The sequence below is a fragment of the Strongylocentrotus purpuratus genome, unplaced genomic scaffold (assembly GCF_000002235.5).
Source record: "Strongylocentrotus purpuratus isolate Spur 01 unplaced genomic scaffold, Spur_5.0 spur5_scaffold_21, whole genome shotgun sequence".
NCBI classification, from domain to species: Eukaryota; Metazoa; Echinodermata; class Echinoidea; order Camarodonta; family Strongylocentrotidae; genus Strongylocentrotus; species Strongylocentrotus purpuratus.
The window spans coordinates 26,447,642-26,472,575 of NW_022145607.1; the positions used below are offsets into that span (position 1 = coordinate 26,447,642).

General features: G+C 39.3%; 2 protein-coding genes across 2 annotated transcripts; one reads left to right on the forward strand and one right to left on the reverse strand.

Annotated features, from left to right (window-relative positions):
- The first annotated feature begins 2,977 nt into the window (after positions 1 to 2,977).
- LOC752503 (fibropellin-3) lies at positions 2,978 to 8,066 on the forward strand. The gene is made up of 4 exons (XM_003730753.3): positions 2,978 to 3,138; positions 3,687 to 3,872; positions 5,165 to 5,304; positions 7,318 to 8,066. Exons 2-4 carry the CDS (start codon positions 3,715 to 3,717, stop codon positions 7,458 to 7,460), a joined length of 441 nt encoding a protein of 146 aa, XP_003730801.2. The 5' UTR covers positions 2,978 to 3,138; positions 3,687 to 3,714; the 3' UTR covers positions 7,461 to 8,066.
- Positions 8,067 to 11,405: 3,339 nt separating this feature from the next.
- Positions 11,406 to 23,352, reverse strand: LOC115927927 (putative proline-rich protein 21). Its single transcript, XM_030994284.1, has 2 exons — positions 23,245 to 23,352; positions 11,406 to 12,434 (listed from the first exon to the last, which is right to left on the reverse strand). Exons 1-2 carry the CDS (start codon positions 23,350 to 23,352, stop codon positions 11,406 to 11,408), a joined length of 1,137 nt encoding a protein of 378 aa, XP_030850144.1.
- Positions 23,353 to 24,934: the final 1,582 nt, after the last annotated feature.

Genomic DNA, 24,934 nt, shown 5'->3' on the forward strand with positions numbered 1-24,934 from the left:
GGGTAAACAACCAGCTGATTTTTGCAAGCAAAAGGACATGTAAGGCCAGGCGTAATATTTTATGTTGTTGTTGTTGTTGTTGTTTTAGTTTTTACTGGCGTGTATCATTCATTTATGAATATTTACGTATCGCGCTTTTGTTTAGTTTGATTTGAGGACAATTTAGATTTAATTCAAACCGATTAACTGCCAAAGACAAATTATTGTCATAATTATATGATATTTCATTTTATTGTTCAACATTTGATTCCACTTAATTTGTCTTTGCCATTCAGCGTTTGCAAAACAAATATATTCTGCTATACGCGTATAGCCTCCGACGCAGCTATACTCATAAATTATTGACGAAAAATGATGAGTTAGAACAAAATATAATAATTAAGACTTTCTAACATCAACCTAATTATTTTCAAAGTTCAATACAAGCCATTTTCATATAATGTAACCAAATTCAATACAAAAGACTTTGTGAAGTGCTTCATTTAATACAAATTATTTCATTCTGATAAGAATAATCGTATTTCAATTGTCAGAATTCAAACTGCATAAATTAAGTGTTGCTGTAGGTAGGGCAATCCATAATGTCAATTCCAACCTAACACAACGTGTATGCAGTTCAGATTCTGTCTATTGAATACTATTATTCTTATATGAAAACGATCGAGGCACTTCACAAAGACGTATGCAATACATTTGGAAACATTACTAAAATAGGCTTAGCCTATTAAACAATCATTACATTGACGTGTTACGTAATCGGAGCCTGTTTTATGAGATATGTATTACAATTCTCGAGAGTCTTTTCGACCGATCGTATACCGAATATGGAATTTCATTGAATTAATCATATTGGTGTTATTCTTGTACATGGCATTCATTTCCTATTCTAGGCCTATTCGTTTAAATATCATTCTGGTGGTAGCTATAGGGTTAAATTGTGGGCCTATTTTTATTTTATGTTTTTCTAGTTTCCTGCAAGACTGGTTATCAAATCCAAGTTGCAATAACTGTTATAAGCTACTGATCGTTGCATATGATTGGCTGAGATCAATGACTTTTGTTGTAGAAATATGACACTTATTGATAACAAATTAACGTTTTGATCAACAAATTAAGAATATGCAAATGAAGAAAGATGACAATTTGGAATAATCAGTACATCATCCGGCGATATACTAACGAATGTTTGTTTTTTTAATACCCGAGGAGAATATTGGATACAGTGCTTATGACAGTTATGTTACAATGACTGACGACGGACTAACGTTATTTGGCCTTCAGTTGAGTCTTATAATCTATTTTTATAGGGAAAGAAAAGTTAGCCTGTTCTTGTAATACCCCCCCCCCCCCTATTCAAAATCTCATTGATGGAACCACGCACACATCAGCATGTTTCAAATAAATATATTGTAATGCGGAATAATTTGCAAGGGGGAATTAATGGGGGAGGGGTTCACCATCGGCACATTTATTTTGACCCCATTGGCACCTTAAAAGAATATTGTTGTTGTTGTTGTTATGTGTCACCATTTTCTTTTATAAATCATGACCCGAACCCCACCTACCTCCTAGCAGTTGGCTCTTTTTTTTTTTTTTTCTTTCTTTTCCTTGCTTGCGCGCGTGTCATAATGATGATTTAATCGCACTTCTCTCTTTTTTTAAACAAATCTCTTGACTATAGCCCCTGGTCACACCAACGGAACCGACAACAGACCGATCTAACCCGAATGACCAAACATCGGTTGGTTTGAAGAAGGTTCGGCGGTGTATTTGATTTAAATTGAGGTGTAACTAAAAAGACAAACACAACCTGGATAGTTTTCTCGAGAAGGGGGGGGGGGGGGGGGGGGGTTGGTGGATGGCAAGATGGCGCGTACCTATACAATCGCCGATATATTCAGTCTGCATTCTGCCCATTGAAATGATATGTCACAGGTGGATTACGTTTAGTTCGTTAAACGGTTGCCAAAGAAAACCGCACCTGTTTTGAACAAATGGTCTACAAGGTGTATTCAATTAATGCAAGCATTTTTACTAATTTTATGTATACTTTTGAGAAACAAAATGTCTCTTGACAACTGTCTTGCCAAAGGCTTGTTCGACTTATCAACAACTAAGGCCATTAAAAAAATAAACATGTTTAGCGTCCCCGCCCGCTTCCTTTTTGGGGGCCGCCTCCTATTTTATTTTATTTTTTTGAAATTTTTTATTTTATTTTATTTTTTTTTTTTTTTTTTTTTTTTTTTTATTTATTTATTTTTTTTTTTAAAGAAAAAAAAACATGAAAAACACTGCTAAAATGGCTCTATTTCTGATTTTTTTTTTTTAAATTGTCGGCGGCCATCTTGAAAAAAAATAGCCTCGACTGTCAGGGAAAATGTACCGAGCGGCCATTTTGAGCGGCCATTTTGAAATAAAAAATAAAAAATAAAAAGGGCCTCCTCCTTCCTATTTTTCGAAAAAACAGGACGCTAAACATGTTTTTTTTTTATTTGGCCTAATGTATACAAAGTGAATTCTATCCACAGAGATGCCATTTTGCATATAGCAGGTGAATCATGATATAGCCAGTGGCCAAGGTTTCATGAGAGTCTTGAGAGAAACATGCATAAATTGAAATACATTTTAATAGTAAACACCTGTTCGTTCGTCACAAGTATGCAGTTTGTTGAAAAAACTTCCATCAATAGGCCATTTTCGTAATGTAACCAAATGTAATACAAGTCTTTGTGAAGTGCCCCAATACAAATTATTTTATTCACCTGATAAGAATAATAGTATTCCAATAGTCAGAATATAAATGCATATATTAAGTGGTGCTAGGTAGGACAAGCCATAATGTTTGTCCTACCTGGCAACAATTATGTATGCAGTTCGGATTCTGTCTATTGTGATACTATTATTCTTATCAGGTACATGAAATAGTTTGTTTCGAGGCACTTCGCAAAGACGTATGCATTAAATTTGGGTACATCGTGAACATAGCCTATTTGAACACATTAGTAAAGTTCTTATTTAATGCCACATCATCATTTGAGAATCATCTCTCTGGAAAACAGCCGCGAAAGATAAAAAGGACATTGATAATTTCATTTGAAGTAAACGGTCTCTCGTCATTTTGGAAGAGCTTTCAGTTGGGTAAGTGACTGTCTTCACATAAATACGTAATTTTAACATAATTTCCTATCTGGTTTTTAATTATTGATGTTGTTCGTTGGATTTTGTGTGTGCTTTTGTTTCTTTCTTAAGACGTGATGTCGTTTTTATTGCTGTAGGTCTTTCTATTAAAGTGTGAAAGTGAGAGACACATCTGATGGCTACTGTAACTAGATTCTCGACTAAGCTTACGTGTTCAACTTTAGATTTTCAAGTAAAACCCGATACGTGTTGAATAGTGAATGAGTTAATCTTATAAATTTAATTTGTGACAGAGATCCCGTAAACACAAGAGCTTGTGTAGAGTACACTCGGAAGATTTGCATATTTATTTTCAAATTTTGTCAAAGCAAATGGTAGAGAGGGATGAAGGAAGAGGAAGTCAATGCGAGGGAGAGAGGAAGACAGACAGACAGACAGAGAGAAAGAAAGGGAGAGAAAAGGAGATGAGAGGGCCATTTAATTCGCTGTTTCATGGAGTTATGCAATTCATTCATTTTTTTTTCCATTTAAATTTACTTTTATTCAAGACGCCACACCACAACGAGAGATTCCAGTATGGCTAGTTTTGTCAACGTCGGCATCGTGGTCGGCATATTTCTGCTCCTGATCGGCGGCGGGGTCGACGAAGTCCAGGGACAGACCGTTCATTCGGCTCTTCTGACCAAGACACATACTCCGGCCCCTCCACCACCGTTCAGAGAATGTGCATGCAGGTATAAAATGAAGTACTGTACTAGTTGTGAACACATGAAACTTTCAATGGTTGATAACTCAAAAAGCTAAAGCTCATAGTGATTGAGATTGAAAAGCTGAATTGAAGCTCATAGTGCTTGAGATTGACTTGGAGGTTTGCACATTGACGAAGAGTTAAAGATACACTATGAACATGACTGACAAAGAGAGCGGACAAAATATACAGTTCCTCAGGTAGAGAAAGGAACATCCCTTCACTGCTATTATGTAAAAATGTGTAGAACAGGTGTCACATGCATATTCACCTTTTTACATAATAGCAGTGAAGGGATGTTCCTTTATCTACCAGAGGAACTGTATATTTTGTCCGCTTTCTTTGTCTGTCATATTCATAGTGATACCATGTCTAATTTGCAGCCAATATCAAATTCTGTAGAACTTTGCAGGAATTGTCATGTATGTCCTATCTGTGAAATTTAAACGTTAGCGGTGTCCTAGTGTTTATATAATGCAAGGAAACCCGTTTACTTGCTAGACTTCCCTGTCAGATACTATCGAGTGACTGACTGACTGGCATGTTTTTTTCGTTGGTAACAACATTCATAAAATGAGCAGGAACATGTACATGAGCATTTGTCTACATCAATAACCCACTACATGACTTGTAATGGCCAAAATTAAACTGATTGAATCTTTGAGTAGCACAAAACGTACGACCATTCGGTACAAGGGTCAGAAAATCAGACTATGGCTTAGGTGATTGCAATCACTCATGTCGATTCGACAACTAGTGGTCGTTATTTTCCGACAAAAAGCCATTTTCAAACCCTTTTGTTTCGAGGGAATTTCTAAATTTCTGAAATTCAAGGGCACCTTTTGTTACATACATGTATAGGGTAACGATTTTTTTTTTTAAGGACAGTCTGTTGCAAAAGGTATTTTGAAATGACATGACAGGTCGCGCTACCCATTATATATAAAGAGAAGTTCAAATGTCATTGCCTCATCTAGCATAAGACCTAGTGACAAATTTCCTCATTTACCGCTCGTAACTAGCTAAATAGATATTTAGTAGTCGGAACGTGTTGAATATAAGCATACATTAGTTGGGTAGGCCTACAATTCTCCTCCGGGGAGGGGGGATTGCGCACACTTTTTTTTGCAGGCTTGCTGTTTAGAGACCAAGGGTGATGACATAATAATTCTCAGTGCGTTTGTGTACTACTTATCATAATGCATTATGTAAATCTAACATTAATTATCAACATTGCTATCATTTAAATCCATTAAAAAATTTCGTTCTCCTTTTCAGCTCAAGCCCGTGTCACCATGGAGGAGTGTGTACGAATAAGCGCATTGGTGAAGGAACCGCAGCTACCATAGACTTTGAATGTGATTGTAAAGATGAATGGACAGGCGACGTTTGTACCATATGTAACACGGTCACTAAAGGTAATTTACAGAATTCTGTAGTAAAAGGCCATATAGCATGAAAAGTTACGATTAGTTGTCTCACCTTCCAATTAATCGCATCTCCTTCCAATTAATCGTATCTCCTTCCAATTAATCGTATCTCCTTCCAATTAATCGTATCTCCTTCCAATTAATCGTATCTCCTTCCAATTAATCGTACCTCCTTCCAATTAATCGTATCTCTTTCAAATTAATCGTATCCCTTTTAAATAATCGTATCCCTGGCTTTTACATTAATCGTATCCCCTTCAAATTAATCGTATCCCCTTCAAATTAATCGTATCTCTTTCAAATTAATCGTATCTCCTTCAAATTAATCGTATCCCCTTCAAATTAATCGTATCTCCTTCAAATTAATCGTATCTCCTTCAAATTAATCGTATCCCTTTTAAATTAACCGTATCTCCTTTAGTCAATCGCAACTTTAAAATAAATAGTAACTTACGATTAATTCCATGTTACAGATATAATTTAATGTTAGGATACGAGTCAATGCAGAAATATTGGAGATATTTTACCGATTGAATGCAAGTCCATCTATATTATTAAGGCCCATGGAATCTTCTATCCCCTTCTCTTCTCTTCTTGGTGAAGTCTTATATGATAACATCGACTTATATAGATACGACTGGCCATGTAAGTAAATTTCTAATTCAGTAGTTTTTCTAAATATTTGTAAGCCATACGTTCATATCTTGAATAGATTTTTGGGCTTTAGATGTTGCAATATTAAGTAACTGGTTTCCTAAAACCATTTTATGATCATATTGTCACATCTTTATTTCCTATATCATATTGACAAAGGTTGACATACTTAGGCATTGCACGTAGTCTAACTTTATCAATTCAAACAAACTGCCTGCCATTTCTGCTATGTCGCTATCTCCCAATACAACACGTAACCGTTGAAACTCGCCAATACTGTGTTTCATACTAAGGCTATTTTGTAGAGGTTTTCTGGTCTAGTGATAAAGTCAAAGGACTTTAGATCTCAAGGTTCGGGGTTCAATGCTTAGCCCGGAACTGACGACCTTTGGCAAGATGTTAATCAACATGTGCCACTCTCCACCGTGAATGGGTTAACGTAGGTTGCTCAGCATTGTGAGCGTCTGTAAAATGGCGCCTAGATGGGAGTGGAGAAAGTGCAAATATTGTGTTCGGGCAAACCCGAATCCAATGACCGGGGTATAACTAATATATATGTAAAGCTTATTCACAATCGTCGACGTTTAAAGGAGCTACACAAAGAAAATTCACTAACAACTAATAATTAGAACAAATTACATATGGATGGAAAGATTTACTCTTGAAAAACACGAACAATTTGCTGAGAAATCATATAGATATCATGAAAAGGCGTAAAATGTAGTTTTTCAAGACCCTCCTTAGACCCCCGAACGCCCCTGAACGTAAGTCAAACACACAAGCGTAGCGAGCTCTGAATTGTGACGTTACACACTGGACGAACAGCTCAATGACGTGTAGCAGTATGCAGCTAGCCAGCCGTGTCCCGTATGTGACGTCACAAATATTGACGCTCTACAAAGGACCGCTGAAGGGAGAAAATCTGGATCTCAAAACTAACATTTTTGAGAGTTGATTACTGCGGGCCCCAAACATATTTTGAAGAGGAGAGTTGTTGGGAGTTGTTGGGAGTTGTTGCAAGGCTTCCCCTTCGCAATAATATGAGTTTTGCATCAATTCAAAACACTTTTGATTCTTCGTGTGGCTACTTGAAGCCATCGACGACGTAGTAAACGCTATATAAACGTGGAATATTTTTATTTGTATGGCTCTAATATGGAAAAAGATAAATTAAAATATAACATGTCAGATAATCAGAGGATATAATATTTTGGGGGGTTTGTTCTGTGTTTTTTCCCCGTGTTTTTTTTTTTTTTTTTTTGGTTATACACGGTACTTAATTGGAAATGGCTGGAGTTGGCACAAAACCGTTCTAAGAATGATATCTGTTTTCATTACCTTCAATAGAGATCATGTGCACTGACGTGTGTCCCAGCCGAAAAAACCAAATATGTGAAGACGGCGGAGAGGGCTCCATCGTAGCTTTGATGCCCTGCGACACAGGTACGGACTGCGCAGATTGTTTCGCCCGATGTTTGCTGAAGGTGTAAAATAAATGTTGTTTTTATTCTGAAGGGGGGGCAAATGTACAAGCATTATTGAATGTGTGTAATAGAATTCGTTCATTTATCTTGAATTATATATATATATACATACTAATTTTTTTTGTATTGCAGTGGTTATCACTGATCACTATAAAAGTGTAGAACGATATAAAAAAAGATTTTAATGTCGGCGCTCTTTCGTTATAAGAAACCTTCTAAACTTAACCACACAAACACACACCCTACTTTACCAACATACATCACAATTCTATTCATACTTCACGCATTACTTTTGGAATAATTCAGCAACCATTACACATGCTAGTTTGGGGATTTTTCAGAGCAATAGGGATCAATACTTAAAGGTACTATGTCCCATTTGCAGGCCAAACAAAAAGGAAAAGGTTAAATTCCAACGGCATTTGAAAGATAATACTAATTTAGAACTTCCCTCAAAACGAAAGGGCTTAAAATGTCTGTAAGTTGGAAACTAACGACCATTAGTTTTCTAATCGACTTTCGTGATTGCAATCACTCAAGTAATAGTCTGATTTTTAGACCCTTGTACCGAATGGTCGTACGTTTTGTGCTGCGCAAAGATTCGATCACTTTAATTTTGGACATTACAAGAATTGGGTTATTGATGTAGACAAATGCTCATGTTATAACAGTGGCGTACCTATGGGGGGGGCAGGGGGGCAGAGTGCCCCCCCTGACGGGCTCCAGGGGAAAAAAAGAAAAAGGGGAAAGAAAAGAAAAGAAAGGGAAAGGAGAGAAAAAGAAAAAAGGAAAAGGAAAGAAAAAAGGAAAGAAAGAGAAAAAAGGAAAAAAAGGAAAGGAAAAAAAGGAAAGAAAAAAGGAAGAAGAAGAGAAAAGGAAGAAAAAGGGAAAAGAAAAGGAAAGGAATAAAAATGGGGGAAAAAAATAAAGAACATGGCCGTAAGCACCAGAGGGGGGGGGGGGGCAGTTGACCCCAGATATTTTGAAATCGTACAGTTTTTTTCCTGAAAATGTAGTGTAGGCCTATACCAAATCCTTCAATTCTACTTTTGAAAATGCAAAAGTACCCTCATGATCAGTTCGGTCGCTCGAACTCCCTTCACTCCTTTTGCTTTTGAGATTCTTCGAAAACTTTTAACGCATCTTTCCCCCTTCCCCCATCAGAAAAATATTTAGCATACGGCCCTGAAAAATTAAAACAAATGAAAATAGGAAAATATAAGTGATATAACAAATTTGAAACTCTTCGCTGGCGCGAACTGCTTGCTAGCCTATTTTGTATTAAATGTTTTCACTTCCTCGTCCCCCTGAAAAGAGAAAAGGATTAGTATTGCCTAGAATACAATTGTGCCTGCCCCGACGGGCCCCGACCTGCAACCATGGCAACAATAAAACACAATATATGTACCAAATGTTACTAAAAGAGACTAATTCATTTTTTTTTAGCTCGCTACACTCGCTCGCGAATAAAATGAATAGACATTGCTTTGGAAACAATTGTGCCCACCCTTGACCTGCAACAATATCATTAAAAATGGAAGAGTTTTTTCGCCCTCTCGCCAAAAAGGAATTGAATCGCGTTAAACGCGATTGCGTCCATCCTGACCTGCACCAATAAAAACAAGTTTATTTATTAATTTCTATTAAAAGAGAATTTATTTTTTTTGCTTGCTCGCTATGCTCGCTTGCCAAAATGGAATTGACACCGCTAACGTGCCCGCCCCAACCTGCAACAACCAGTTAATAATTATGTACGAAACGTTATTCAAATAAGTTTTGGTGTGCTCGTGCTCGCCAAAAGGGAATTAACATCACCTTAGACATGATTGTGTAAGCCCTGCCCTGCAACAAAAAAATCTGAAATTTATGAACCAATTATCATTACAAAGATTTTGCTCGCTCGCTACGCTCGCTCGCCAAAATAGAAATAACACCGCTTTTAATAATCACGTCCCTGACATGGAACAATTAAACCAAGTTTATATACCATATTTTCCCTATAAAGAGAAGTGATTTTTTTTTGCTCGCTCGCTACGCTCGCTCGCCAAAATAGAATTAACACCGCTTTTAATAATCACGACCCTGACATGGAACAATGAACCCAAGTTTTATGTACCATATTTTCCCTATAAAAGAAAAGTGATTTTTTTTTTTCGCTCGCTACGCTCGCTAGCTCGTGGAATTATGTGCCCACCACTAACCTGCTACAATATCATTAAAAAGAGAAATGTAGGGGGTTGCCTGCCCGCCAAAATGGGATTGACATTGCCTTAAACACGAGTGTGCCCGCCCCCTACCTGCAACAATCACCCTAAACACAATATTGTTCCCGCGCCCTGCATGGGACAATTGAACCAAGTTTAAGTGGCAATTATTAAAAAAGAAGTGATTTTTTTCTTGCTCGCTACACTAGTTTGCAAAAAAATGAAATTAACGTTGCTAACAAGTGAATGTTCCCACCCCCAACTTGCAACAATACCAGTTTATATACCAAACGTTACTTAAAGATTTTTTTTGCTCGCTCGCTCGCCGGCTCGCCAGAAGTGAAAATTAGCATCGCCTTTTTTGTTTGTTTCGGTCGCTTGCCCCCCCTGACGGAGTACCCCAGGTACGCCACTGCTCATGTACCCTTAACAGCTCATTTCATGTATGTTATTACCAAAGAAGAAAAAAGTCCGTCAGTCACTCGATAGTGTCTGTCTTCTAGTGTCTAGAAAGTAAACGGGCTTCCTTGCATAATTTAAATATTAGGACGTTACTAACGTTTAAATTTCATAGAAAGGACATACATGGCATGCAAACCTCTACATAATTTGATGTTGGCTGCAAATGGGACATAATACCTTTATAACGGCCCCAGAACAAGGCATTTATTTGAAAGAAATCAACCATATTTCAATAATCTCAAAATTGTTTGTAAATTATTGAATCATCATGATGTCTGTAATATTTCAAGGTGACCGAGATTAAATCTTGTCAATTTCAGTGTATCCAAAGTAATTTTGAATTAATGGGTGTGACGTAATCATGTTTAAAAGCTTTTGCGTATTGTTTATTTCAGACTTATACAGAGGTATATTTATTTTCAATAACATTTGTTTAAATAATCAGCCTGCATTTTATTTTCCATTTAAACTTCAATCATGTTTATTTTAATCTACATGCTAGAAAACTGTTTCAGAAATGTACATGTCATTCTATCTCAGAATAGAATAACCACCATAAGTTTCCTATCTCACAAATGTGATTAAAATATGCATAACATGAGCTATATTTCTTTTTGATTTTACAGCTTCCAGTGTTCAATGTCTGGTACTTTCATGAATTTATGAAATTTAGTAAATTATGAATATTATGGATTTAGGGGGAATGTGAGAAAATGTGAGCGTGGTTTATCTTTCGAAAAATAAGTTGTGAAATGCTGTAAATAGGTCATAGGAGAGGAGGTATATAGGTACTGCCTGTTGTGGTAGTCGAGATGTCAGTGTCGGGTGGTTTAAGCACTTTACTGGAAAATGAAAGGTCATGGGTTCGATCCCCGACACAGCACTAATGTCCTTTGGCATTCATTAATCTACATTTACCATTCCATACCCCGGACAGAATTGGGACCTGGTTGGATGCCATAAACCTTTATGTTAGTAATTGCCATATGCCCTAATGGTGAGCGTATGGTAAGAATACTCCCCAGGGAGTGAAGATGGTCCACATTGAGCGTGAATGAGTTCGTAGACAATCGCACTGCTGGTCTGACGGCACTACGATTCTGAGCCGATTTATCTCCCCCTCCCCCTCCACCACTCCCCCTCCCTCTCCCCTCCCCCTCCCCCTCTCCCCTCCCCCTCCCCCCTCCCCCTCTCCCTCCCCCTCTCCCTCCTCCCCCTCTCCCTCCTCCCCCTCAGATGAAGCATGTTATCCCTTGCAATTTAGATTTCAAAAATCGGATTCTAGTCAATTCGTGTAGTATGCACCGGGCTTAAGGGTGCGTGGGTGTGTTGGTATGAGGGTGGGTGTATGAGGGTGCGTGTATGAGGGTGGGTGTATGAGGGTGGTTGTACGAGGGTGGTTGTACGAGGGTGGGTGTATGAGGGTGGGTGTATGAGGGTGGGGTATGAGGGTTGGTGTAGGAGGTTGCGTGTATGAGGGTGGGTGTACGAGGGTGGGTGTATGATGGTGGGTGTATGAGGGTGGGTGTACGAGGGTGGGTGTATGAGGGTGGGTATATGAGGGTTGGTGTAGGAGGTTGCGTGTATGAGGGTGGGTGTACGAGTGTGGGTGTACGAGGGTGGTTGTACGAGGGTGGGTGTATGAGGGTGGGTGTATGAGGGTGGGTGTACGAGTGTGGGTGTACGAGGGTGGTTGTACGAGGGTGGGTGTATGAGGGTGGGTGTATGAGGGTGGGTGTATGAGGGTGGGTGTATGAGGGTGGGTGTATGAGGGTGGGTGTATGAGGGTGGGTGTATGAGGGTTGGTGTAGGAGGTTGCGTGTATGAGGGTGGGTGTACGAGTGTGGGTGTACGAGGGTGGGTGTATGATGGTGGGTGTATGATGGTGGGTGTATGAGGGTGGGTGTACGAGGGTGGGTGTACGAGGGTGGGTGTATGATGGTGGGTGTATGAGGGTGGGTGTACGAGGGTGGGTGTACGAGGGTGGGTGTACGAGGGTGGGTGTATGAGGGTGGGTGTATGAGGGTTGGTGTAGGAGGGTGGGTGTATGAGGGTGGGTGTATGGGGATGGGTGTACGAGTGTGGGTGTACGAGGGTGGGTGTACGGTGGTGGGTGTACTAGTGTGGGTTTACGAGTGTGGGTGTACGAGGGTGGTTGTACGAGGGTGGGTGTACGAGGGTGGGTGTATGAGGGTGGGTGTATGAGGGTGGGTGTATGAGGGTTGGTGTAGGAGGGTGGGTGTATGAGGGTGGGTGTATGGGGATGGGTGTACGAGTGTGGGTGTACGAGGGTGGGTGTACGGTGGTGGGTGTACTAGTGTGGGTTTACGAGTGTGGGTGTACGAGGGTGGGTGTACGAGGGTGGGTGTACGAGGGTAGGTGTACGAGGGTGGGTGTATGGTGGTGGGTGTACGAGTGAGCGCATCGGTACGTGATTATGTTTCTGTGCTTCTGTTTGTGTCTGAGTTTCGGGGAAGTATTTCGCATAGGGCACGTTATAGTGGGGTAAAATTATCCTGATTTGTGTAACTGTCTGATAATGTGTCCAATTTACTACTTGGAAATTTTGTCCGAGAGGATTTTGTTCAGCTTTAATTCTGCGAACAGTCTCATAAAATAAATGAAGCGTGTTAAGTCGTTAAAAAAAACGACCACTTCGAATGAAATGGAAATGAAATGCAATGAAAAATGGTTGCTATACTAATAACTGAAGTGGCGTTTATCAACTATTTCCTTCACAGAGTTCTGAAGGCCAACTACATGGATCTCACCTCATAATACAGTTGTGCGATAAATATCACCCGAAATAATGACGATCTAAAAATGGAAAAGCAAATTTATTTTCGGCTTTGGCTATCTCCCGATATTAAAGTATAAATGGAAGTATTCACTTTTTACGCAAATACATACAAATATAGGAATTTCCTCACTATTTGACATAATGTCAGTCAAAGACAAATATGAAAAGAAGGTCAAATATATGCCCACCTCTTCAAGAGGAAGAGAGAAAACGGCCTAAATAAACAAAAGTAAAAAAAAAAAAAAGTGAGAAAAGGGCAATGCTATTTTAACTACACCATTTTTTACGCCTTGCGCGAGTACAGCCTGTATGAAAGAAGAGTCATTAATCTATATATTTTATTTCCGTTATTGACGATAAGTGACATTGAACAATGAGGGGGAAATGATTATTATTAGGATATTTTTGTAACAAAGGATTCACACATAAGCCCTGGGCTGACAGTGTGTCTTTTTATTTTCCGATCTTGCATGCTGCCCTCTCAAGTAATACATATCAAATTTGTCGAAGACTGGTTAATCACCGTTTGTAAGTTGGTCGCAGTATGAAATCATATTGCAAAAATAGAAACAATATAATTCGTTTAAAGCTTATCTGCCGTAGTTTACAGGAGGGATTAGACCGCTCTGCAAGGTCACTGGACAGGTGGTTATCTCATCAACTCAGCTCTCAGTTAACATAAGAAAAAGAGGATCATGGGGGACTAATGGTCACCGATTAGGCATTGTTTGTTATATAGAGGGCGCAAGTAGCTACCAGTAGTGCAGTGGGCCTTTAACAAACTTCATGGATTTCGTTCATTATCCTTAAAGGGCCACTCTTACCAAAACGAGCTGAAAAAAGGGGGAAAAAGACATGTAGAATAATTTTTGACGGAGATTCCGAACATGACATTGATTTTTCTTAGAAATCATCAATAATTGTGGAATCTAGCTTTAAAAATGACGACTCAGAACGCGCAGAAAAATGCCCAGTTTCGGTGATGCTGCATTTGACATCACTGCAGGCGCCTCTCCGGTGACAAGGAGGGTGAATTAGGCATTAATTTTTTATTTATTTTTATTTATTTATTTATTTATTTTTTTATTTTTTATTTTTTTTAAAAGGCAAACTAATTGGGGGAAAAAGAAATGTATCCGAAAAATAATATGCGCTTGATAATCCCAGTACGTTTCTGGCAATTTCGTCATTCCTAATTATGAAATTATCAAATTATCAAATCGGACATGCCCGCAATGACGTCAAGTGCGTCATCAAGTCACGTGACCGTATTACCTTTTTTCGAGGGGCATAGCCCAGCAAGCGTGAGAACTGTGAAAAATGGATGGCTATTATAATTTTTGGGTCAATTTAGAGATTGTCTGAAAAATCAGAGGCTGGATTATTAATAAGTAGAGGTGTATTCATGTTTTGAAAGGCTATATTAGTTGGGTTAGAGCGGCCCTTAAATGTTTATATTTTTTTAAAGATTTTTTTAAGTTTAAAAATAAACCGGTATAAGTGTTTTACAAGTCTTCTACAATTAATTTGAGGCAAATTTCCTATTTCCGGCCTATATGTGACCATTATTGAAGTCAGATGAAGTCATTTATTCAATAGAATTATGCAAAAAATTAAACAAATAGTCATAGCCGTAAAAATATCGCTGAAAGCCGCAAAGTAGAATGCAATCAATAATCACGAGTGGAAGCATATATCCCGAGATTTCATGATTGCCCTCTGTTTTTTTCTTTAATACAATTTGTTTACTTCATAAAGTACAAAGATATAATGTATAATAAAATTGTGCCCGAGAAATCGCATTTAAAAGCCAGTGCCTTGCGATAAAAACACATCGATTCCTCTTACAATAATAATAATAAAAACAGCAAAACGGAATAAAAACAAAGCACAAATTGAAGAGAAAATCATTATCACATTACAAACATTAAAACAAGTAAATAAATAAACATAAAACAAGAATGTTATATACATATTGCCAACGATGGACAAAAATAGAAATAACCAGGTGCAGATCCAGGATTTCTTAGGGGAGTGGGCCCAACTTTTTTTTTTTTTTGCTCCCGAAAACTTGAAAATCGCGCAGGCCGAAAAGTCGCTCAGTGAGGGGGGGGGGGGGGGGGGGGGGGGGGGGGGGGGGGTGGGGGGGGGGTGGGGGGGGGGGGGGGGGGGGGTAGTGAGCACAATTTTTATTTTTTGGTCCTCGAAAATTTTAAAATTTGCACCCCCCCCCCCCCCTTGAGCGCCAGGGGGGCGGGGGCCCAACCCCCCAAAAAGGTAAAAATCGCGTGATTTTGCCCCCCGGCCCCCCCTCCCCCCCTGGATCCGCCACTGGAAATAACACCCTGTAAATCGTTGGCTTATGAGTCAAGAGAAAGCCCTTGGCGTTCAAAATCGTAACATATTGGTGGAAGATTTAAAACATAGATGCATAATGCCTACATTAATCAGGAGGGTATGACGAGTGACACAAATGTGCTTTCTTGTTATTGGACGTTTTATTTGGCCAGCTACTTCATAAAATCAACTCAAACAAAGCAGTAGTATAATTTGTTTTCCAATTACTCAATCATACTGCCAGGTATAGTTGGGCAAGAAATTTACATTCGCCTGGAGGAAAAATATTTTACTTCGAGTTTCACTACTGCACTCATTCCTATACACAGTCACACATAATGTCTAACTATCAGAAGGATTACCGATGTATACTAATATACATTAAATAGATATCAAACTTGTCTATCTTTCTGAAGTAAAAAGTTTGCTGGAATGGGTGAAGTTGGATAATGAATATTGCTTTTTTTACCGTGTGTATGTACAATTTTCGGTCTAATCGTACATAATATTAACATCTCCCTCGTAATCACGTTGCTGAGATAATTTGTACTCCCAAATTTTTGGAAATTCAAGAAAAATCCCCCTAAAAAAAACAAGCCCCCTCCCCCCTCCCCCATCAAAAAAACATCAACAAATAAACAAATTGCTGCCCGGGGCAGAATAAACGGGCACAATTTGTGTATATCTGAAAATATATTGTTTTGCCCTCCGCAAACCCAACCCCTACGTCCGACGCTGTTTGGAATTAGGTCGGGTTGTATCGTAGTTTCAATTTTGGTTTTCAAAAGACAATGACTCTGTATACAATATTATAATATTGAATATCAGGTGAGTGTAGGCCTACGCGACAAGTTCGGACTTGCCCGTCGGAAGTTAGTCAATAATCGATTGCCCACTCGAAGGCAAACTGGACTTCCATGATGAACTCCCATCCCGGAAGACCCTCGAGGCCGTGGCCGAACCGGAGATCGAGTGTCCGCTGAGAAAATATAAACAAAAATTCATTAAGGCGATGGCGACAATAGGTGACACCGCCGCAGGGCTAGGAATCAAATAGACAACAAGGCTGAATGGCCACGATGTGACCCTCCTTAAGTTCAAGATGTGGGGTGGATCTAGGTTGACTGTGTATGGTCAGATGGTCAAGCGACCCACTTCTTTGTTATTTGTACAAGGAGCGGAGTAATATGATAAAATGGAGAACGACATCGTAAGATGGAATAGCCCCTCCCCCGAATAATCTCCTTTTATACAAGTTTTTTTTTAATCAAAAATATAATAAGTCTACAATAGGTATATTAATGGACATTTCAAAGGTATCTATATTACATAAATATCGGAATTCAATAGATCTTGAGATGATCAATTCTTTTCATGACTTAAAGAGCCAGCATTTACTGGAAAATGGATTCAGCATTTTAGCCTTTCCAATCTGCTACTTGCTATCCCCAATGTTTTCTTTCAATGATTTCTTTTCACGCAAGACTTTTCTTTTTCTTTCATTTCATTTTCAATTATTCATTGGTTAAATGTACATCTGAAGATGGGAAACCGTTTTGCTCACATTAATTATAGGCTCAATTTTTTAAAACTTAAGAATTGATTTAATAATAGAACATAAATAAACCGATAATATGAAGAAAAAAACTGTGTAATACTCATACATATGATATAAATGCCAGAATGGTATAGATCAGACTTGTAATAAACAATACGTAGAATCTGGATCACGGTTATACCCTGTTCTTCTACAGCATAGGTTGCTATATATATCTTTCCATCCATAGCTATTTACATGTAAATGCCAGCTTTATACCATCTTCATTTCTACGCATGCTGTATAAATCGACACAAAACGCCCGCAGACAAACCGCATGCAAAAAATAAACAAGCATACATCGAGAATTAAAACCACAATTCATCGATCTATTTTCACGAGCATACGCTGAATGTTATGATTATATTTATCCAATGTATTTCCATCTACATTCAGCATACATAAGCGTGGAGCTATTAAATCGCTCCGTGGACGTAATGGGCATGGTTCTCGATCCAGTGGCGTGGTTACGAGGGGCAGGGTAGCACTTCCCAACCCTCGAATGGCAGGGAGAGAAAGAGAGAGAGAGAGAGAGAGAGAGAGAGAGAGAGAGAGAGAGAGAGAGAGAAAAGGTGGGGGGGCGGGGGTAAAGGAAAAACCCACCCCAAAACAGATAATGGAATCCCCATATCATTGATCGATGACACTATATATCTCCTCAATGTTTGGGCCCTCGCTACACAACTATCTCGATCTGCCCTCATTCTACTCACAACCCATTTCCCCCTCTATCTCCCCCCCCCTCTCCCTCCCGCTCTCTCTCTCTCTCTCTCTCTCTCTCCCCCTCTGTCTGTCTGTCTGTCTCTCTCTCTCTCTCTCTCTCTCTCTCTCCATTTCCTAAATATCATTCCCTTCCTCTCTTTTTTTACCCACTTTCTTTCTTCTTTATTCCCCCTCCCCCTCTCCCTCTCCCTTTCTTTCTCCTCCTCTCTGTCTCTTTCTCTCGTTTATTCATCACCTTTCTCTCACTTTCTTTTTTCCCCAAAGCATAATAACACCACCTCTCTCTCTCTCTATCTCTCTCTCTCCCTCTCTCTATCTCCCCTCTCTCTCTCTCTCTCTCTCTCTCTCTCTCTCTCTCTCTCTCTCTTTCTCTCTGTTTTTAGCCCACTTTCCTCTTTATTGCCCCTCTCCTCTGACACCCATGTCTACGTACCTCTATTCCCTTCCTTTCTTTCCCCAGTCTATATTACTCTTTTCTTATCCAACTCCATGCACTCATGTTTGTTACTCTTTATCCTACTCTCCAACCACCACACTCCTGATCATCCAGAGTACAACAAAACAAACTAATGGACATCGGGACCGCTTTCATCGACCATCGACGAACAAGCCAGCTAGGAAGCATTATTCATGTATACGCCTCCTTCCGCATCCACTCTGTAAAGGTGTGTAGGTAGCATGAATCATCACTTCACATTAAAGGTGTAACACTAACAAATGGGATGACAAAAAACAGAGCCAGTATATTATGATGGGCATTTCAGCAACTTCAGAATACACCACCACTAAAATTGATCCAACGTTCGTTGGGTACCAAATGCTTCACCCATAAAGCTAAATCTCGACCTTTTTAAGTAACTCTCACCCTAACCCTAACCCTAGGTCTTTGACATTTATGTACACCAACACTTATTTGTGGGGTATTCTAAAGTTGAGCCTGGGCGTGTAACCAAAAAGAAACAAAACTCCAAATATCGTGGATGGTTGCTATTGGTGTTGATGTTGTTGTTGTTGTTATTGTCCTTGTTGTTGTTGTTTGGTCTTATTTGTCCAGGGTAGCCACATGCAGATATCAGTCTGATCAGTATTGATACTGATACTGCCTACGGGCACCGCAATTATTATTACCACCCCAGCATTAAATTACCAGGTAATTAGCGTTTACACCTCGGTCATGAGGGACATAATTGGGCAAAATACCTTGTCCGAGGATGTAGGCACCGGGAGCTAATCTTACCTGGGACCTTTCGTACAAGAGTCAAGAGCCTTTACCGATATACCAAAGTGCTCGCGGAGAAACGAGAACATAATTAAATACCTACAGAGAAATTTTGCTTGATCGACAGGTTGGATTGAAAAACCACCTGTCTACTTGGACAGCATTTTCCCCCCACAGAACAAACTAATCGAAACCTGCTCTATATTTTATATGTAACCTGAACATAAAGACCACATTTGAATTGAAGATAACATTTCTTGTCTCCCTTGGGCGGTCTCTGAATCTAGATTTTAATTTGGGCAGTAATAAAGATTAACAGTGGCGGCAGTATACTACTACAAAATTTCAATTAAGTTTTCCCATCTTTCCGTTTGCTGCTCTTGATAAAATGTATCCGAATTAATGAGGGGGGGGGGTAATACGTAGATGACGAAGACACAAATTGGTCGATCTTCTTTCGGTGCGTTACTGCATTCGTAATAAATCTCGAGCAAATGTAGTCATGATTCATTTAAGTATCCCCCCCCCCCCTCTTTTCATTAGCGTTATTTCCCTTTTATGGTGTTCTAATTATCTCTCGTAAGGATTTATGTCCAACAGATATATGAATACATGTAAATTGGGCACGTAGTCTTGAATTTCTATGCTGATTATATCCCTTACACGAAAACTTGCAAATTGGAGTAATTTGATACCCGATTACGATTTGAAGTTCATCCTACATAGGTGCTATATTCGTGCAACGTCTACTGATGTTCAACGGTCACCATGACGGTTCTTTAAAATGTGGTGATGGTGAAGATGATACCAAATTATTGTTAATTATATGGTGATGGTAGTGGTGGTGTTGACTATCTTGTTCACGAAGTTGATTATTGGAAAAACAGTGATGATAATGATGTTGATGATGTTGATAATAATGATGACATTGTTGATGGTGGTGATTATGATGATGACAATGATTATGGTGATGATGATGATGATTGTTGTGGTATGTGTTGATAATGATGTCCACAATAGTGATGGTAGGAAAGATGATGAGGAGGAGGAGGAGGAGGAGGGGGCGGATGGCGGGGGAAGGGGAGGAGGTGGCGGTGAGGGAGGACGAAGAGGATAACGATTAATCCTTTTTTTCTCGATTAACTGTCTTTTCGAATTTGTGTTTCAATTTGAATTCAGTTGGTCCGGAGCGTATGGAAACTCTTAAAATCCAATCATCTTCCTTTCTTATTCGATATCATGATTTTGTTTCACATCACATTCGGCGCAATTTTCGACGATTTTCACCTCCATCATCGGACCGTGCTCAGTTCGTGAAGACTGAGTCATAAATCTTTTAAACACGGAAAACTGTCATCCTGTTGCATGATCAATTAGTTCGTGTTCTGCATTCTATTGACACGGTCAAGTTTTGTTGGTTGCTTCTGGGATTCCCTGCTAGATTTTTCTTACTCTTTTGTTCGTCATAGAAATACACAACTTGTCTCCTTATTTGAATGTCTCTGTGGCAGACAATGTGACGGTACGCGAATAATGTTCTTACGGCTTTATTTCGAAACAAGCTACGTCCATATAGATTGTATATTTTGTCTAATCCCAGCGTTTCTCCAACAACACAGTTTTATCTGATATTGTATGGAATGCAAAATATCATATTTATCTAACTACGACATGAATGGCGGAAAAGAAAAATGATAAATAACTGAGAGAACAAACGGAAGAGAGAGGGAGGGGTGGACATGGAATGTCAAAAGATCATACGACCCCACCCCCGTTCCACACCCTTCGCCGAGGTTGTAGGTTTTAAATGCATAGTTCTTCACCCTCTTGAGACCGGTGGTAGCCCACCTCTCTCATGAGTGCCCCTCAATGGTTAGACCGACACTGACCCTCTGGTTACATATATGGCCCTTTAGGCTTGATAATCTATTTTGTTTAATCACATAAGTTTGTTTACAAGTCAAATCAGTATTATAGAAAAGATGCCCGTCTGATGTTTATAAAATAAAATGACCTTAATATGGAGACAGAAAAACCCTATTTCTGTGTATAGACAGATAGAGTCAGATTCATTCGCATCAGGCCTTCGAAAGCATGTTGTTACCTTTCCGAGGGGATGACACTTGACTTGAAATAGGTAGCATGGGAATTGTAGTGAGGACTGTGAGGTATAGAATTCAAAACGGGGCACCGGTGCAATATATCATCAAACATTTTGGCGCGTATTAAAGTTACAGATTTATGACATCTCTGTTCCGAAAGCCGCCATCGATTGGACGCAGTAGTCTACAATTATGTTCTCTTTATCAATAAATTATATCTAAACCTGACCATTCTTCCTATAGATGAATATGCATGTTCATTTAGGGCCATAGGACGTTTAACATGTGTAATGTATAGCTGGCATATCACCAACTAATTTTAACTTGAATTTTATTTTGGCATATTAATAATATTCAAAAGGGTCTTTTATAGCAATTGCACGCTGTCAAACTTATAATAATATGACCCTCTCATGTTATGTATTCCTAAGAAAGGCGCAACTACGAGGCACATGCCCCATGCATCACAAATAACAAAATAGAAAAGAGAAGAGGGAGTCAAGGGGGGGGGGGAGAGAAGATGATATGACCACCAGAGGCGGTTCTCCCGGGGGGGCAGGGGGGGCACAGTGCCCCCCCACTTTTTCAGATACCCCAAAAGTGCCCCTTTTTACATAGGAAAAGTGCCCCTTTTATTTTGTAAGAAGTGCCCCTTTTACATAGGAAAAGTGCCCCTTTTACTTTGACAAGTGCCCCTATTACTAAATAAAAGTGCCCCTTCCCCCCTTTTCACCTCTGACGAGTGCCCTTTTTATTTTTGACACGTGCCCCTTTTCCTTCGACATGTTCCCATTTTCCTTTGCAATAAGTGTCCATTTTCCATTCTCATAAATCTTGAAATTATCTTTAATAAGTGCCCTTTTTAATCTCTAGTAAGTGCCTCTTTTTAGGTACGAGAAGTGCCCCTTTTCACTTTTGATAAGTGCCCCCTTCACCTCTGATAATTGCCCTATTCAAACTGAGAGGTGCTCCTTTTACTTTGACAACTGCGCCTTTTTTCCTTTGTAAGAAGTGCCCCTTCTCCTTTTAATAACTACCCCTTTTTTAAACTCGGATGAGCACACCTTTAATTTTAACATGTGCCCCTTTTATTTTCTAATAATTGCCCCTTTTCCTTATGATAAGTGCCCCCATTAAAAAGAGAGAGCTCCTTCCCCTTCTCATAACTACCGCTTTCCCTTTCTAATAAGTGCCCCTTTTCCTTATGATAAGTGCCCCCATTAAAAAGAGAGAGCTCCTTCCCCTTCTCATAACTACCGCTTTCCCTTTCTAATAAGTGCCCCTTTTCCTTATGATAAGTGCCCCCATTAAAAAGAAAAAGCTCCCTCCCCTTCTCATAACGGCCCTTTTTTTTAATTTGAACGGTGCCCCCTTTTCATTCAACAAATGCACATTTTCCTTTATTATAAGTGCCCCTTTTACATTTTCATAAGTGCCCCTTTTCATATCTGGTCAGTGCCTCTTTTCACCTCTGATAATTCCCTTTTTAATAATGATACGTGCCCCTTTTCCTTTCTAATAAGGGACCTGTCCCCTTTTCACCTCTTATAAATGCCCCTATCAAAATCTGATGGGTGCCCTTTTTCCGTCAACAAATGCCTATTTCCCATTTTCGTAAACGCCTCTTTTTCATCAGGTGAGTGACTCTTTTCAGGTGAAAAAATGCCTCATGTTCACCTCTTATAATTACCCTTTGTACTGTGACACGTGCTCCTTTTCTTTTCTAATAAGTGTCTTATCCCTTTCGATAATTGTCCCCTTTTCATGAAATCATTAAACATGCCCCTTATTTAAAGCGACTAAGAGCAATTTCCCCCAAAGTTCGCTCGCTGCGCTCGCTCGCATTTAAAGATGATATAATTATGTTAGTTATCAAAGGTCTTTTCAGTCTTCCGTTATGAGAATGTGCTTATAACCCCATCACGATTGGCTTTTTTCCTCTTTATAAGATGTAATTTTTCGCACTGCGACCTCGCAGATCTTTAAAATTTTTCTCGCTCGCTTCGCTCGCTCGTAAATGCATATTCAGACATCCCACCCAACTGTAAAGTATGATGCTTAAGCGATATCTTGTATGATGTATGAAGAGAAACAAATATTGAAATCATCCCTGATAATGTAATCACAATGCAGGGGTATGTACCAATGTCTAAAAATTGGTATATTTTTGCTTTGAGATTTCCCACTGTAGGTGCCCTTTTTTCTTCAGAAAGTGCCCTTTTTTGTTGGTGCCCCCCACTTTGGAAGTCGCTCGACCGCCCCTGATGACCACTTCCCCCACCAACCCACCCCACCCCATTACTATCATGTTTAGATGGTCTTGTTAATTTCCCCATTTTCATTCACTGAGTAACGCCGGCGCCACACCCACCCCGATGCCCGTGCCCCTTCAATGTTTGGGTCCACGGTACGCCTGCGGCAACTAGCATCAATGATCACAGAGCTGACAGGCATTCTTAAATTGTACTAAGTGAAATCCTCTTTTAACCCCCCCCCCCCCATATCCAATTTTCAACTCTTTACCCTTATTATGAAACCAAATAAATCCCTGTCATACCTACTCGCATAAGAACTAATGCAGCTTTAACTTCCAATTTCAATATCACAAAGGTAAAGGAAAAAGGCATCATGAAGCCAGGCTATACCTAGGTGATCCCCGATCGGTCTGACTCATCGTTGCATAAATAGAACTCTGCGGCAAAACATCATTTCCCCGGCCTCCCCCTCTCGACCATCGCTTATCAAGCTAAAAGGGTTGACAAGCCGATTGTGGAAGGGGAGAGAAGAAACGAATAATTCGAAAAAATCCGGAAAAAAGGATGAAGAAAATTATTATCTCTGGGTATTTCCATATCCGGTTTCGTTTCAGCACCATTGATTTCGCGACCTGATAGTTATACGCACATCGTGTATCCGTGTGTGTAATGATAACATTTAATTGTTCTTAGTAAACTTGTCATCTTCCTTTTAGTTAATTAGTATATGGATGTAAAGAAGGAGATATGCTTTAAATGATTCAATCTCTAGCAATATCGTATTTGTCAGTAGTAATTATAAAACCGGGTCTTTCCATTTAATTTACGGAATATACATGTTATCTAGGCTAGATGGTAAATGCTGTATACGAGGTTTCATCTCTTCCTGTTACTTCTCTCTCTCTCTCTCTCTCTCTCTCTCTTTCTTTCTTTCTCTCTTTCTCTGTATTTGTCTGTATGTTAGTCTGTCTCTGTCTGTCTCTCGAGCTCTCTTTCTCTCTCTCCTTCTCTTGCATGTACACACACACACGCACTCCCTCACTCACTCTCCCCTTCTCATCTTTTATTCCGTCCTTTATATTCTCCCTTCTGTTTTCTTGCTTCATTGGAGTTATATTCAAGTCTTTTTCATTAAGAGAAGCTAGCAAAGGTGATCAATCATTCTCTTTTCTTTTAGAACTCTACCAAATTGATAATTGTAGGATGATAGGAAAACATATGGATGGCAAGTCGAAATACTGATTAGTTCATTGCGTCCGATTTCAGATACAGTAAAAACCTGTCTTTAAAGACCAGTCAAGGGAGAGAAAAAAGTGGCCTTTATAAGATAGATTGATTTAGTTCAGGTTTTAATGGAAATTTTTTTCAAGGGAAAACAAATATGTGGTATTTTATAGACAAGTGATCTTTCTATATATACAGGTGGTCGCTGAAGCAGGTTTTACAATGTCCACTGCATTTAATGCAATCTACCTGTTTAAGAATGGTAATACAAGTCATGAATTCTACCTCACTCAACACCCGCATTGCGAATCTATAAACATATCATTTTTCATGACAGCGAATAAAGGTCCCTGAATGAGTCATAACCCGATGTTTCATTAATATTGTACACTGTACGTGTGCCATTTAAAGCCACACGTGGACGAGATACAAGTGTTTTTTTTGTTATACCATGCACTCATCATTTTGGAAATTAATTTTCTCATATGAAAGGGAGTGGAGAAACATATAGAGAGATGAAGACAAAATAGGAAATTAGACGATGAGGAAGAAAACGG

Excerpts from the sequence above, each read along its gene's own strand:
- LOC752503 (XM_003730753.3), top strand. The coding sequence starts at position 3,715 with ATGGCTAGTTTTGTCAACGTCGGCATCGTGGTCGGCATATTTCTGCTC. Across the intron at positions 3,873-5,164 it reads TTCAGAGAATGTGCATGCAG|CTCAAGCCCGTGTCACCATG; the intron begins GTATAAAATGAA and ends TCTCCTTTTCAG. Across the intron at positions 5,305-7,317 it reads ATGTAACACGGTCACTAAAG|AGATCATGTGCACTGACGTG; the intron begins GTAATTTACAGA and ends TACCTTCAATAG.
- LOC115927927 (XM_030994284.1), bottom strand. The coding sequence starts at position 23,352 with ATGCCTGTCAGCTCTGTGATCATTGATGCTAGTTGCCGCAGGCGTACC. Across the intron at positions 12,435-23,244 it reads TGTGGCGCCGGCGTTACTCA|TACACCCACCACCGTACACC; the intron begins GTGAATGAAAAT and ends AACCCACACTAG.